The sequence below is a fragment of the Zosterops lateralis genome (genome assembly GCF_965231275.1).
Source record: "Zosterops lateralis genome assembly, chromosome: 2".
Lineage (NCBI taxonomy): Eukaryota > Metazoa > Chordata > Aves > Passeriformes > Zosteropidae > Zosterops > Zosterops lateralis.
In genome coordinates this window covers 99,283,789-99,298,502 of record NC_139763.1, presented here as the reverse complement: position 1 = coordinate 99,298,502, position 14,714 = coordinate 99,283,789, and the positions used below count along the sequence as shown (strand labels likewise).

General features: G+C 40.0%; 1 protein-coding gene across 2 annotated transcripts in view; it reads left to right on the top strand.

The window, feature by feature from the left end:
• The window catches only part of SH2D1B (SH2 domain containing 1B), a 44,195-nt gene that overhangs the window by 16,001 nt on the left and 13,480 nt on the right, over window positions 1-14,714 (top strand). Inside the window, exons 2-3 of one of the 2 annotated variants that reach the window (XM_083854499.1) lie at window positions 4,418-4,552; window positions 9,400-9,510. In XM_083854499.1, coding sequence (XP_083710625.1) covers window positions 9,446-9,510 — 65 coding nt within the window. In that variant the 5' untranslated portion in view covers window positions 4,418-4,552; window positions 9,400-9,445. Of the gene's footprint in view, window positions 1-4,417; window positions 4,553-9,399; window positions 9,511-9,612; window positions 9,699-14,714 lie in introns of those variants that run through there. The other variant, XM_083854500.1, reaches the window with a different exon arrangement.

The window sequence follows — 14,714 nt, the reverse complement described above, 5'->3', positions numbered from 1 at the left end:
TTTTCTGCCATATTTCTCTGTTTTGCTCTATCTGAACTAGAATTTATTTCTGGAGTCAGCATTTATCTGCAGTGGGCAGCCTGATAGGCCACATGAAGAGTAAATGCTGCACATTGGACCAGAAAGCACCACTTCTTCCTCACTGATCTAGAGCATATAATCATGGTCAGCCCACAAAGTCATTTGGGCTGCTGGGGAAAGTTAGGGCACCAACAGGGAATACATTTTTGGAGCTTGCCCCAGAATAGGACTGTTAGGAAAGTATCATGCTAAAACACTGATATAAAGAGGAAATCTCTTGAAAAGCACTGGATTTTTGCCCCAAGCTTGTCAGAGAAATTTCCAAGAAGAAGCTGTGCCTCTTCTTCCAACCACTGTTTTGCCTGAATGGTGTATGGCAGGATGACCCTTGTATAATACAGGTAAAGGGCTGAATTCATTAACCAGCAACACTGCCTGAAAGCTTTCTCTTTGCCTCAGAGCAGGAGGGTGGTATAATTCATGGAATTCAAGACTGACAGATGGAATTATTTTGACCTTGGTTACACAAGCAAGGTTATGTGTGTTAGTCTGATTCTTAAGTACAAAGAGCATATCTACAATACTTGGTAGGGGTACAGAGGTCAAAGGCATTAAGAACCATATAAAGAAGTCACTTTAAAAAGAGCAGTAGAGCTTAGCTTGGGAAATCAGAAAGATTCCTAATTTCAGCTCCTTATTTTCAGTCATGTGCTGTTGAATCCTGTGCCTACAAAGCAAAATGAGCACTAAATAATTTGCTCAAAATGGTTTAAGAATAGCATTTTAGCTTTTCTAGCCAGCATCCTCAGTTTGATGCATAATTTTTCACTTCTCTAAGGAAATACTGTGATTGCACAAAAGAGGTTCTGCATACAAAACAGAGCTTGATTTGAAACCTGAGACAGAAGCTGTCTCTGCACACAAAAAAAATTGTTTTTCACCCTGAACAACACACCCAGAATATGCTGCAATCTGAATAGTCTATTTAAACAGAGCCTTTGGTTTTCATCCTTACTGCAATTGGAAACAATACTATTCTACAGGTTCTATACTTTGACTCCACAGTAAATATTATTCAGAACTAAAGATTTATAATTAAGTAATAGAAAATGTATGGGATTGACTAGTGTATACATGGCACTCAATTGTAGCTGTCTGTAATAGGCTTAAAATTATGAAGGTTGTTAAGTGTAAAATAATAATTACCCTGTAACAGCAGAAAATTACTGAGAACAAATGTTTTAGGGCTTGAGTCCCTTGGTTTATGTGAGTTTGCACCATTATTTTAATGCTACAGATCACTTCCTGACTTGCAGTGGAATAAAAAGAAAATTTAATTTCCCTCTCCATTTAGCAGTGACTAACATTATGACTGGATTACAACTGGTAGAGATCTTATACCTAAATTACAGATTGTCAAATTTGTCAGTCACAAGACTTTTCCTCTATTTATTGATACAACCAAAGCTGATATTTTCTCATACAATGATTTGTAGTAACAGGGCAGAAAGCAAAGCAGTATCTGGCCGCTAGTTCAGCAGTATTTTGTGCAGCAGTACAAAATCAGAAAAAAACCACATTTTTGGACTGTTCCCTCTTTAAGGATATAATATTTGATCAAACAGGATTTCCTTGTGTTTCTGCAAATCTCTGAAGTCTTGAAGTAAAGGTAATAAACATCCTTTATACATATTTATGACTTTATACTTCTGTATCAGAGTGCCAAATAGTCATACCCTACCTGGGGGGCTACACCTGGGACGTGATTATTGCTTCTGGTAGTGTTGGCCTCCACCAGAAAGCAGGCAGGACTCCTGTGGCCAGCCAGGAGCATGCATATTCAGTGCAGGAAGCAAGAGCCACACTGAGCTCGGGGTCAGCCCATGTAATCTGGATTTGGCCTCCATTAGACTGAAGTTCACGTCTGAAATACCAAAGCACAAAGGAGCTGACACCAAATGCAACCTCACTTGCTATACAGCAACACTAAAAACACACTTAAGGAACAAAATGCCAGACAGCACTAAGACAGCTGCTAGCAACCAGCTAATAAAAAAAGATGTTACCACAACAATTTCGAGTGATACTGGAGAGCAGAGATTTTCAAAAAGCTGGACTTTGCACAAGGACATTCCAATCTCCTTTAATTCTGTCATATGAGAAAAAACATTACGCAAATGGCTTGGGTGTTTTGTTGTGTTTACTTTCAAATGAATAAAATCTATATGAAGAGAGTAAACAAGCAAAGGTGAGCCTTGTTTTTCTGTGAACACCTGCAATAGAGATTTAAAAAGGTTGATGTAGAACAAAGCACAAGACACAAAATGCATCAGAAGCATTTGAATAACAAGGAAACTGAAGGAGGTGCAGCAAAAGGCATTGGTGATTCAGTAACATTCATCAAGATTTGTACTTGTACAGGACCTCTTACAGATAAACAAGGAGACACATGGACAAAAAAAGAACCAAGAATATTTGCTGAGACTCTCAGGGCACAGCAAATACGCTGGAACTACAAGAAAAACTGTTGACTGGCAGTAACTACTTGCACTCAACTAATCCCTTCACATCATACGCAAAGAAAGGAAAAATGAGATTCAAGTAAAAGCCAGGGGAAGCCCCAGGGAAATTTCAAGTTAAAATGCTGAAAGCTTGTACTAAGTGCCTTGATTTTAAGAAGTTTTACACAGCCTGGGCCTATGAAGAGTGTCCTGAAAAAACAGAATAAAATGTGGATTTTTCCCTTAGGGAAATAAATCAATAGTTGAATTAATAACAAATATTCTATTATAACAAATCTAAATTACTTGAAACTGAACAATCAGAAAAAGGAGGAAAATATTCAAGGCCCCAAGTTCAGAAGCACAGGAATGCTTAATCAGGTGTCATGGGCAAACATTGCCAATGCTCTGCTGTCAGCTAGGAGGGATTACTGTACCCCTATCCAAACTATCCCAAATGGTACACAAAGGCTGCTGTCTGTGTAAACCCACAGTCTCATTTTGCATGAGGAAAGCCTATGTAAGTTTTCCAGGACAGTCAAAGTGCAAGTAGTGATTTATAAGATCTGGCAGGTATCAGAGAAGCTTCTCAAAGAAGGTATTTTACTGTTTCCTTGTCTCTGTGCTTGGGGTGTGGGATGACGCAGATGCAAAGAAAAAGAAAGAACAAAATTACATGCAAATCAGGACATTTAAAAATTTGAATTTCCAGCAGGAAAATTGGCTAAAAGTTGATATATTTTACTGTGAAGCTGGGCAATGGTTAAATCATTATTGCATCTCAGAGCAAAGTCCTGAAATACTGAAATCCCAAACCTTGAAAAGAAATATCTTTTCAAATCTTTGAGTTGAAACAAAAGAGTTTACATTGGGGTTTTTTCAGCCAAAATCACGGAAGAATCATAAACCTGAACACTTGAAATAAGTTTTGAATCAAAATCTGTACCCCTTGAACAGGTGGATTTTAATCAAAAGTAGAACTTCATGTCACAGATACACAAGAAATAAGGCTTCCCCCCCTTCAAATCTTCCTGAAAACAACTTTTATCTTTCATAATGACCTGTTATGTTTTCCAGTGATTTGGAAGCCAGATTTTTGCATTGTCTTTGAATGTTACTTCTTTTCCCTAGATAAAATATACTTCTCATCTTGGCATAGAACAAGCTTGGGGTTTGTTTTCTGTAGTGTAACAAGAAGACAGATATGAGTTGGTGTTCTGGAATCAGGAGTGTTAAAATGGCATTAAATCTGTCAGTAAACAGCATTTGAGAACCAGAAGCAGGTAGACCTTACTGGCAAGTCATCTCTTGTAGCTTTCTGGTACAAATAAAACCAATAGATTTTCAGATTTCCAAAGAGCACAGTACAAACTGATGAATGAGATGCCGAATTCTTGAAGTGCCATATTTACTGTAAGGTGCATCATCAGTTGCTTTACTCTTGTGTTTGAATGAAGATATGGGAATGGGAGATAGGACCAAAAAATGCAACAGCTCTTCCATTAACAAAAACTGCTTTCACTTTGGTTCTTCTCTGGAGATGGACAGTAAAAATACAGTATTCATTCTGCAAAACAGAAATTAGGTTACTTCAGATTAACTTCTCATTAAGTTTAAATTTCTAGCTAAATGTAGGTCACAGTCGTTGACACTGACACAAGAAGCAGGTATAAACTGATTTATTGGACTGCCTTGCTCCATCCATTTCCATAAGCGCTAAGACAGCTGAAGTGGACATGATGCCTAGTTGTTGGAGAGGATCTGTGATCTTCAGAACTCAGTCAGTTGTAATTTCTATGTCCACCATGCTGCTGCTTGCATAGCAGCACATTTACACAACAACAACAGAAGATGTAAAACATTAAAAATTGTTGATGTAAAACATTCCTCTCTAGGTTGTTCAGGACCACAGTCCCAACCTGCCAGCTGTACACACTGCACCAAGCAACCACTGGAGCCTGATAATTTTCATCCTGCAGAACAGGACCCCAAATGGCCATCGCTCTTCTCCCAGCTTGCATTGGCTCCAGGTAACACGAGTTTGCCTCAGGGAATGTTCAAGCCAACTTCTGAGGGCAGGGCACTGCTTGGCTGTTCTGGCAAAGTTCCTTGTTGCTATGAAAATTGTCGAAAACAGGCAAATAATTTTGGAGGAACATTGAGGATATAAGAAAATTAAACACAGCACTTGAAAATCTACTTAAGAAGTTTAAAGTTTCCTCACTTCATCTATTCACAAATTTACTAATTATATCTTCCAGTTGTGTCTCATTTTCCCACTGAGATCTGAGACATAAAATTATGAGCCAGCATTATTTATTGGCAATATTACACCATAATGCCCTTTGGTCTGAGATGGATATTACAAAGAAATTTGCTACATGGAGAGATTTGTCTAGGACGTAATGGAATTCAGTGGTGATCATTACTTCTCCCAGTCCTCTTGCCATCTTCATTGACGGCTGTGCTAAGAAATCACTAACACCTGGTCTGAATACAGCCTGTAGAACAGAAACTGAACCAACTGATTGTCTCAGGCCCTGTGGCCTTGGCTCAGGCTTCTCCTTGTGTTTATGGCAGTGAAATCATCTTTGTGCAAATCTGAAACATTTGACTTGAATTTAGGAAAGATGCATACCTTTGCATCCCAGAGCTGAGGGTAAAACAGCTTAGGCCTCTTTGATACAGGACCACAAAGAATTCTGTCATTTTCATTTGATAACTTTATTCCAAATGTTGTGCCTTCATTATAACATTTATTTATATCTCCTTTTGAAACGTAGTGTGGTCACATAATGATAACATGTACCACTATTTTAAAGTATTTATTACAAATAAGAAAGGATTATACAATGCACTGGACTTCTCAGTAGGTTGGAACAGACTAAGCTTCTTTGTGAAAACTCTCATCCTAATTCTGTAGCGCTCTTAGAGACAATATCCAACTGCAGCCCAAATATACAGAATGCTCATACAAAATGTTAAGGCTGATCTTTCATCATGACAGCTATCATGCTGCTTTCCATTAAGGAAATCATATTAGAGGCTTTTATCATTATGAATCAGGAGGTGACTAAATGCCAGTCTCTGAAAATACAAAAGATCCCTGTGATTGTGAACCTGCTTTTGGTTTGTTCATCCCCCACCACCTACACTTGTGCTTCTGCAAGTGGCTATTCTGAATGTAATGTAGATTGGAAAGTTGATTTATATTTGAAAACTTTAAATTATATTCATTTCCAGTCTGGAAGCAGGAAAAATATTATGTCTATTGATTTAAGAGTTTGGATAATGTATCTCTCCATGCCTTTAAATAACATAATGGCTAGCAGTAAATTCACTAGCACTGATTGATCACACCAATACTCTGCAATAGTGAACAGCTGATTAACTCTTCAGTTATGTGCTTCTAATCAGACATAACAACCTGGCTAAAGGTACTGCTACATCCAGAGCACAGGAACTGAATGGTAGGGATGGAAATCTCTAATTGGATAATTCAGAGTACTTAAGAAAGAATGTATGAGTAAAACAGCACCAGCTGGCTGTATGTGTGCTATTAATTGTGAACACACTGAGGGAGGTATTTTATGAAGCACAAGCTTGTGCTGTGACCCAAGAAGTAAATAGGCACTATAAACACAGCTATTATTACATGTCTGATATATAAAGGATGGAAGATAGTCACTTGGCAGCTGTGACTTCTTACTCAATTGGCAATGCACTTTTTTACCAGGGTTAGTCATTTTAGATTAATCATTATAAGGAGTCACAGTGCCATCTAGAGAATGCAGACAGTTTTCAGAACTGATACAGAGGAACAGAGAGGGCTTTGTTGGCATACTTGGGTTTAATACATTATGCCTTGAGAACGCTGCTTTTCACTGAAACAATAGCTTGCTTTGTGGTTATTAATATCAAGCTTTGATCATAAGACTACTTCTTGCCTTTATGGTTTTGTTTTTTTAATCAAATCTTCAACACGAAAATGCAAAGAACACTGGAGACTGGTGGGGGCAGGCTTAAGCAAAACTAACCTGACAACCAACCCAAGGCCCTGAAGTATTTTTGGCTGAAGTGCAGCTGTGGTGTTAGGCACCAGAAGGCATTATGCACTCATGAGATAATCTGAGGGAACTTCAGAGTGAATGCAGGTGACACATGCTTTCCCTTGTTCTGTTTATTGGGGTGGGGGGCAAGGCTCCTACAGGAAGTATTGTGCATTTCCAGCCCTTCTGGTTAAGGTTGTGCTGAGGAGCCTGTGAACTCAGTGTTGGCTGTGAAAACACAACCTTCACACCTATAGGAAGGAAAGCAGGCAGAGTGGAATGATTGTCTGAAGAGCATTACCTCTCTCTGCTCCATAATGTGTGAGGGAAAAAACACTCGGCAAAAGCCAGTTATCAGAAAGACCAAGGTAAACAATCTGGGATTAGCAAAGGAGAAAAATAACACATTCTGACTTTTTTTTTTTTTTAATTAAACAAGAGAGATTTAATTAATGTCTTTTAATGACAAGAAGCCACTCTGAATTTTCCTGAGACCTGAAGCAGGAGTTGCAATCTGCCCCGTAAACAGTCTCCTGCATCTGTGTTGGACAATTTGGGACTCAGACAGCCCAAAAGGAAAGAGCCAGTTTTGGGAGTTGAGTGACATGGTTCATGGCCATAGTTTGTATAATTCAGTCAGGTGTCCAAAATCAGTTGGGTTATATCTCCTGTCTCTGTAGAGAATGTTCAAACATTTCATTTAATCCCCAATTCTGGGGATTTGGAAACCCAGGGCCCACAGAGGTGATGTAATTTGTGCTTATACTTCATATTCTTGGTGCCTTGCAGGAGAAGGGAGAGGAATATCTGGAGGTTTGCAGGTTATTTGGAAAGCCCAGCAATTCCCCAGAACTGGCAATCCTCCATTCCACCCTTCTCAGGGTCTGTAAAGCCATTTCAGAGCTGGGACAACAGCTACCCACAGCCTTTACACTGGATGCTGTTGCACAACCAAATGGGAACTTTGGGAAAAGTTTATCAGGGAGACCCTCTTGCTGAGTCCCAAGGAGCAGGATGTATCATCATGTTTTCTAAACTGCTTCTCAGACAGGAGTTGAGGTGCAGCTGGATCCAGTCCTGTCCCCAGCCTTGGTTCTTAGTTTATGTCTAAAGAATTGTATAGGTGAAATAGAACCTCTATGTAAGTTTATCCTGCAGGATTAAGGATGGCAAAGCAGATATTCAATATTAATAAAATGAACTATTTTTTTTAAATGTTAATGATTAGGTAACAATGTAAAAATTGAAAAATCAAAAATGGAAAAGGACAAAAGGTCAAAAAGGCAAAAGGCTTTAATCAAAATTATTTAATACACAGTAAGACTAAAAATATAGTACACTTCCTATTAAATCAATAATATCAGAGCTAGCTTACCAAATACATATTGATGTTACTCACCCATTCCAATGGCCGTGGGCAATGGCTTTCATCCAGCTTAGAGGGGTATCCTTGGGGGATATTGCCATGCAAGAGAAGTATCTTCACACACCTTAGAGAGGGGTGCTAGAAATCCCCTCCATGAAAAAAGTTGGACTGGTCTTGGATAGTAAAAAATGATTGACTGCAATCATATGCAATTATGCATATACAAATGATTGACTGTCAATCATATACAATTATGTGTTGTTGTGCCCACTGTGATGGGCCAACCTTGGCTGGGCCAGGTGCCCAACAAGCCACTCCACCACCCCCCTTCCCAGCTGGACAGAGGAGAAAGAATAAGATGGAAAACAACTCGTAGATTGAGATAAGGCAGTTTACTAAGGCAAAAATGAAAGTATGGGAGTGCATAAGCAGAGGGAAAAAAAAGTTCATTCTCTACTTCCCATCTGCAAGAGATGTTCAGTCACTTCCCAGGAAGCAGGGCTTCAGCAGGTGGAGTGGTTGCTCCAGAAGGCAAACATTGTAAACAACAGAAGTCACTCAACCTTTCCTCCTCCTTTCCTTAGCTTTCATATCTGAGCTGATGCCCTGTAGTATGGAACATTGCTTTGGTTAATTAGGGTCAGCTCTCCTCGTTGTGTCTCCTCCCAGGACCTTTCCCATCCCCAGCCCCTTGATGGGGTGGGGTAATGTGGAGAGGCAGAGCTGAGGCTGTGCCAGCACCACTCAGCAGGAGCCAAAGCTCGGGTGTGTTATCAACACCTTTCCAGCTACCCATGCAAAGCACAGCACTGAGAGAGCTTCTAAGGGAAAATCAACTCCAGCTCAGCCAGACCCAATACACCTACTCAGCAAAATGTGCTTTATTGCTGAAAGAGATATTCCCAGCTTTTGGGTTTCTCCTACTCAACACTTCTGGTTCTCACACTCCTGTCAGGGTCTGCACACCCGTACTGGTGCTAGCCTCCGACAGGAAGCCTCTGTCTGACACTTGCCCATGATGGGTCTACATTGAGATCATTTGGAAAGATGGTCTCAGCATTCTTCAACACCAAAACTCCTCTTTGCTCAGTCCATCACTGCCAACTTGTAAATGAGGCAAAGCTCGAGCTGCTGTACCCTAGTGTAGGCAGAGTGTCCTGCTAAAGATGCTTAAATACCTGACTTCTTTGCATACCATGCAAACTTAACATCTTCATTTTTCCCTTTTAAGCAGAATGAAAATGGAGTTGGGGTAACTGAATAATAATAATAACATGCTGTGTGTGTTAAGGAAAAATCACCGGCAGACGTATTGGACCCTCTTGTACATCTTGTTGAAGAATTACTCTTCCCCTGGCAGAGGGAGAGAGACCCTGCTTTTTGTTGCTTCAGGAATGAGCACATGAGGATGTTTAGCTTTCATACCCTCATCTCACTGTTTTGTTTTTTATCTCATGAAAAGGTTTTTTCTCTTTGAGAAATGAAGGTAGAAGGGTGCTAGAAGCTTGATGACTATCACAGCCAATATAGGATTATGCTCCTGCAGGAAGAGCCATTGTGACCATTACACAGGGTAAGTCTCAGCCCTCCCTCAGACAGCTGGGGGAGTGACTGTGTTGGGCACCGAGGGTGTTAAAGCCAAAGGAAGCCCTACCACTGTTTTTTGCTCCTGCAGTTGCTGTGTGGCCCACGGGGCAGTCCTGCTCCTCCTGTTCCACTACAGGGCTGTCTCTGAAGGACCCAGGGCAGCCCCATGCTGAGGTGAGTGTGTAAGTCCCCGCCTTGCTCTCTTCTGTACCTGTTCTTTAACATGAAAAGGGTATTTTTTTCCACCTTATACAAAGCTGGAATTGATTCATGAAAATGGGACATAGCAAAATTTGAGGCTGGCCTCAGCATCCTGCTGTAGCCCTCAATCCAGGGAGAAAAGTCAAAGCGAAAGGAATGCAATGTAGTGGGAGTTATCAATCACCACTGGACACACGGTGACCATGTACCCATCAGCCTCACTCTTTCCTGAGATGACAAAATGAGCCTTCCTTTTCTTTTCTCTCTATTAACTCAGCTGTGTGAAATGTAACAGGGGAAAAAAAAAAAAAAACAAACACAGTATGTTTCAACCAAAAATATTGATACAAGGGAGCCCCATGGAAGCCTCTTGAGACTGGTCTCAATTATGTCTCCTATCCCTTCCCAGAGTTCCTCTAAGAATGGTGGTAAAAACCCTCTCTGCCTCTCTTTAGCTACATAGAGAGAGATGTGTATTGCCTAAATATAATATGCCTATACAGAGATGAGATCTCTCTGTTTTGTTGATTTGTATCAGTTCCTTGTTGGTTACTTACTGGCTTCTATACATAACTTTATTGCACTTTAAAACAAATAACTGGACAAATTCTGTAACATTATCCAGAAATCGGTTTTCTCTCTCACTATGACAGAAATTTCTCACTTGTTTTGGGGATCTAAAGTTAAACAACTGAGTACCTTTCTAAAGCCAAAGTCTACCCTACCTGCTGTTAGTCCAGTAATAGATGTAACCCCTGCATATTTGTCTGTAATAAGCTGAGTGAGATGTTATTTTATGAAAGATGTCGAGGAAACCTACAGTGCAGGTCTCAGTTTGAGAAGGCAGTTTAATGGATCATGAAGTGACAAACCAGCATGACAGATCTTCCATATTTTTCAGCAGTAAAACTGCTGAAAAAAACCTCCTCAATAAAACAAAAAGCCCAGCATGTAGTAAAGAGCAAGGGCTGCAGAGCGGAAGGGCCTAATAGGGCTCTCAGAGGGTGTGCAAGAAAACAGATCTACTTGATAGTCTGCTGAAAGCTCTGCTGTAAAATATTGCCTTTTAGTATGAGACTAATAATCTCCAATTTTACAAGGAGACTTGTGGATAAAATCTAGTTTTGCTATAAATCCAGACGTTCCACTTGCACAGTTTTACAGTCATGTTCAGGGCTTTTTCCATGGGGCTGGGGAGGGGCTGGCACCCAGGGCTGGCATCAGGCAGTCATCCCTGGGTTGCCACTCTCCTGGTGGGCCCTGGCTGAGAGCAGCTCCTGGGTCAGGTCACTGTCCCTTGGGAGCACCCAGGATACCCTGCAGCCATGCCAGTCATCCCTGGGGGCTGCATTCAGGGCTCTTAAAGTTTGTATGTAGAGGGTTTCTGCACTGCAGTTTCTCTCTTTTGGTCCGAATTACGGTTGCAGAACATTTGAAATTTTTTGCATATATATTAAGTGATGTCTCATAACAAGTCTTTTCTTCACAGGTGAGTAATAAGGTGCTTGTGAATTCATATCCAAACATGGAAGTATTCTCTAGATCACAGAAGTGAAGTGTTGAGCTGCAAGTAGGACAGAGTCAACAAAACAAAACAGTGAGGGCTTGGCACACTTACACTGCCAGTGTGTCAGCTTGCAGAGCTGAGCTGAACCACAAATGATTGCATGGTAAGGTGTATTTTCCTCCTTATTAATGGAGCATATCTATACAGATAGATTACAACAGTCTTTATGTAAGCACAAATTCTTACCCCTCTCTCCTCTACAGGAGTTTAGTAATCTTTGTTGATTAACTCCCAGACTTCCAAAGAAAAAATCAAATTGTTCATGCTGTTAATTTTCATTTCTGCTTCCTTCTTCATGATTATTTTAACCAGTGCAGTGAAGTTATTTTCAGAGGCACCAAGCCAGAGAATCATTGCACTGAGCTTTCATGCTGTGAGATGGAGCATTTGGGTTTGAATATGAATTTGATAGTAGCAACAGTAGCAGTGGGAAGCTTTATCTGTGAAAAGGAGTCAAAATGGAGCAGAACAGAGAACTCCATCAGCAAGAGAGTCTTTTATAGCTGTGCTGCAGTAGTTCAAGTCCTTTCTTTTTCCCCTCTTAATCAAGTGACAGAAAATATGTTCCTACCTGGCTCAGCACTTCTAATCTAGGCACGCTGTAAAAACACAAAGCCCTTGATAAATGTTGGCCTCTGCTAATTTCTGTCAAAAAGAACCAAGGTTCTCTAACTAGTTTGGGAGTCTATAAGCACTGATTTGGGCTGAAATGCTAAACTATAATCTAATTTCCTAAATTTTCATGTAATTATTTGCGAAATAATGAAAATTAGCAGGAGACCAGCTAAGGGTTAGGGAGAATGTTTCTCACAGAGAGAGGCAGGTGCCTTTGCAGGCAAATAGTAAGCTGCCAAAGTGAAGCTCTTAGGCTCTGAAATCCACAGAAAAGCTGGGAATCCTCACATGGTCTCCACTCAGGCCACTTTTATAAACTGTCCTTGAAAAAGAGAAAAGTTCACCTGCTCAAATCCAACTGTGCTGGAGAAGATCAAAATCAATTTGATCAGAGAAGCTGAAGCAGTGTGGGAAAACCATCCTGCACTGCAATTCACAGGCTATCTTCATACGAAAGTCATGGTACCTATACTTCAAACTGCCCTAATGAATCACTTGTCGTATGATCAGCGCTTGCTGATATATCTTTAAACAAAATTAGGTCAAATGGTCTTTAGATATTTCCCCCTTTTTATTAAGGAAAATCAGGTTTTGTTTCATTCATTAATCTTTTTTTTTCCCCAGCTCCCTTCTTTTCCCTCCTCTGTTGCCTTGCTTCTGCCTTTCCTCTGCTGTGTGGCTGACCTCAGCCACTGCCCTGCTGGATGAGTGTAACTGGCCTGGGGACACCTGCCACTCTTCCCATGGTTTTAGTGACCTTCAATTTAAAGACTCCTTACAGGATCCCACTTATGCTTCCTATTGCCTGCTGCTCGTTCTCTGCCCTTTTTGTCTGCCTCCCTCCCTTAGATCCTATGACCTGCTCTGTTGTGATTTCCACTCTCCCTTTGCTTCTTTCTGGCTTTCCTTTGAGGAATCACAGAAGATTCTGACTGAGACAATGGGCTGACAGACTCCTTTAATTTAATTGATGCATTCTCTTGGAAGCTGGGGCTACAAAGCCAGTTTTCCCTAAAACCATTCTTCCATTATGTTCTCGACTACAGAGCACAACTAAAGAGACACAAAGCCGAATGTCACCTTTGCTGGGGCATATGTAGGTTCCCATATTCTGCCTTCATCTGGACTTTGCAGATTCTGTCCAGCAGGACATGTTTTTTCCTACTGATTTTTACAGATAAGGTTCTTATCCTAGATGTCCTTTCACAGTATTTATCCTCTTTTATACAAGGACTGTACTCACTTTTGTACAAAAAAAGTGTATCTATCTTACTCTTTCTTTTTTTACGTATCCACTAGTAACCATTTTTGGAAGTGGGATATAAAAGCGACTTTTGGCTTAAACCAGATGGACAGCCTAAGTGCTTTCTTTGCTTTTGATATGCTCTACAAATTCTGCTTTAATCAGTTCCCCCAGCCTATTCTTTTGACCCCATTTTTTTTATATCTATGATTTAAACTCCCATTTGTGTTTTAGCCTTTAGCTTTAAAAAGTCAATACTTTCAAGCATAAGCTTCTGCATGGGGATTCATGTCTGTCTGCCCAAGATATGAATCCAAGCTCTGTGTGACCTTGTTCTGTAACCTCTTGAGAGCTGGGACCATCATTTTGTCCTGTGTATGCACTGCATGCACTTGGAGAGCCTGGTTCTCTCATCACCTCTCTGTAGGGCTGCCCAGACCATCAGTAAAGGAACAGGATTATGTGAAGGAAGTTTGGTAGTTGTGGGATAAAAATTAAATGCTGGCACAAAGGTGGTTTAGAAAATGATGCAAGAGTCCTCTGAAGTTTATATGTTGTCATCCTGTTTTTCTTTACATTATTCAGTGCCTAATTACTACAGGGGGAGGGAGGAATAAGTGTTGTTTTCAATATTATGGAAGGATGGGACTGTTCCAATGTGGCGATCTGTAGTTGCCATGTACACACCATTCTGGGCAGGACACTGTAAGTTAGTGACTAGGAAAATATTAGTAATGGTAAAAAGATCTAACAGTAAGAGAAAATTCACAAGGTAAAAATGATGACACAGTTAATATGACTCTAGATCTGAACACCCTGGTCAGAGTCTTGTCAAATATTAACACAAAAGTTCCAAATGTTATAGAGCAGTTATATTTGGTGGAGTATGTAGTGGAAGTATAGAAATGTGATTAAGTGTAATTGAGGTTTGTCACTTCCTACAGCTTTATTTGTACATTTCTTAACAGGAAGGCAGTACTTTGGGTGCATTATGATGTGAACTAACTTCTTATTGCATTTCATTAATTAATTTATGTGATATTTGAGAAAAATGAATGGTGTCTTAGAAGCTGAATTTTCAGGATATATTTTTATATTTTTGGAGAAAAGAACAAAAATGGCTACATTCCTTCTTTCTGCTGCAATTAAATTGTTTTAAAATAAGTATGCCTCATATATACACTTGTCATTCAGTATTGTTTTGCTCTAATTCACTCCAAGGGTTCTATTAACAAGCAGCTCAGTTACCCAGCTTTATAGGCAGATCATAACACTTAAATACAAACATTGCAGCTGTTATAAGCTCAGGGGGTAATTGAATATGAATCACTCTGAACCCTGGCAATGTGGTTGCCAGCGAGAAGGAAATTACTGTTTTGTGACTCTATCCTGTAAGTAAACTTTTAAGCAAAATTCTAGATAATTTTAAGACCAAAACCTACTACTTACACATATTCATGTATCTTATGTCTTTTTTAATTGCTTGGCTCTGTGACTTTTAAATTCAAATTTTAGCACAGACAAGTTTGAACTACCATTCTCCGTTCATTTTGAACTACCTTTT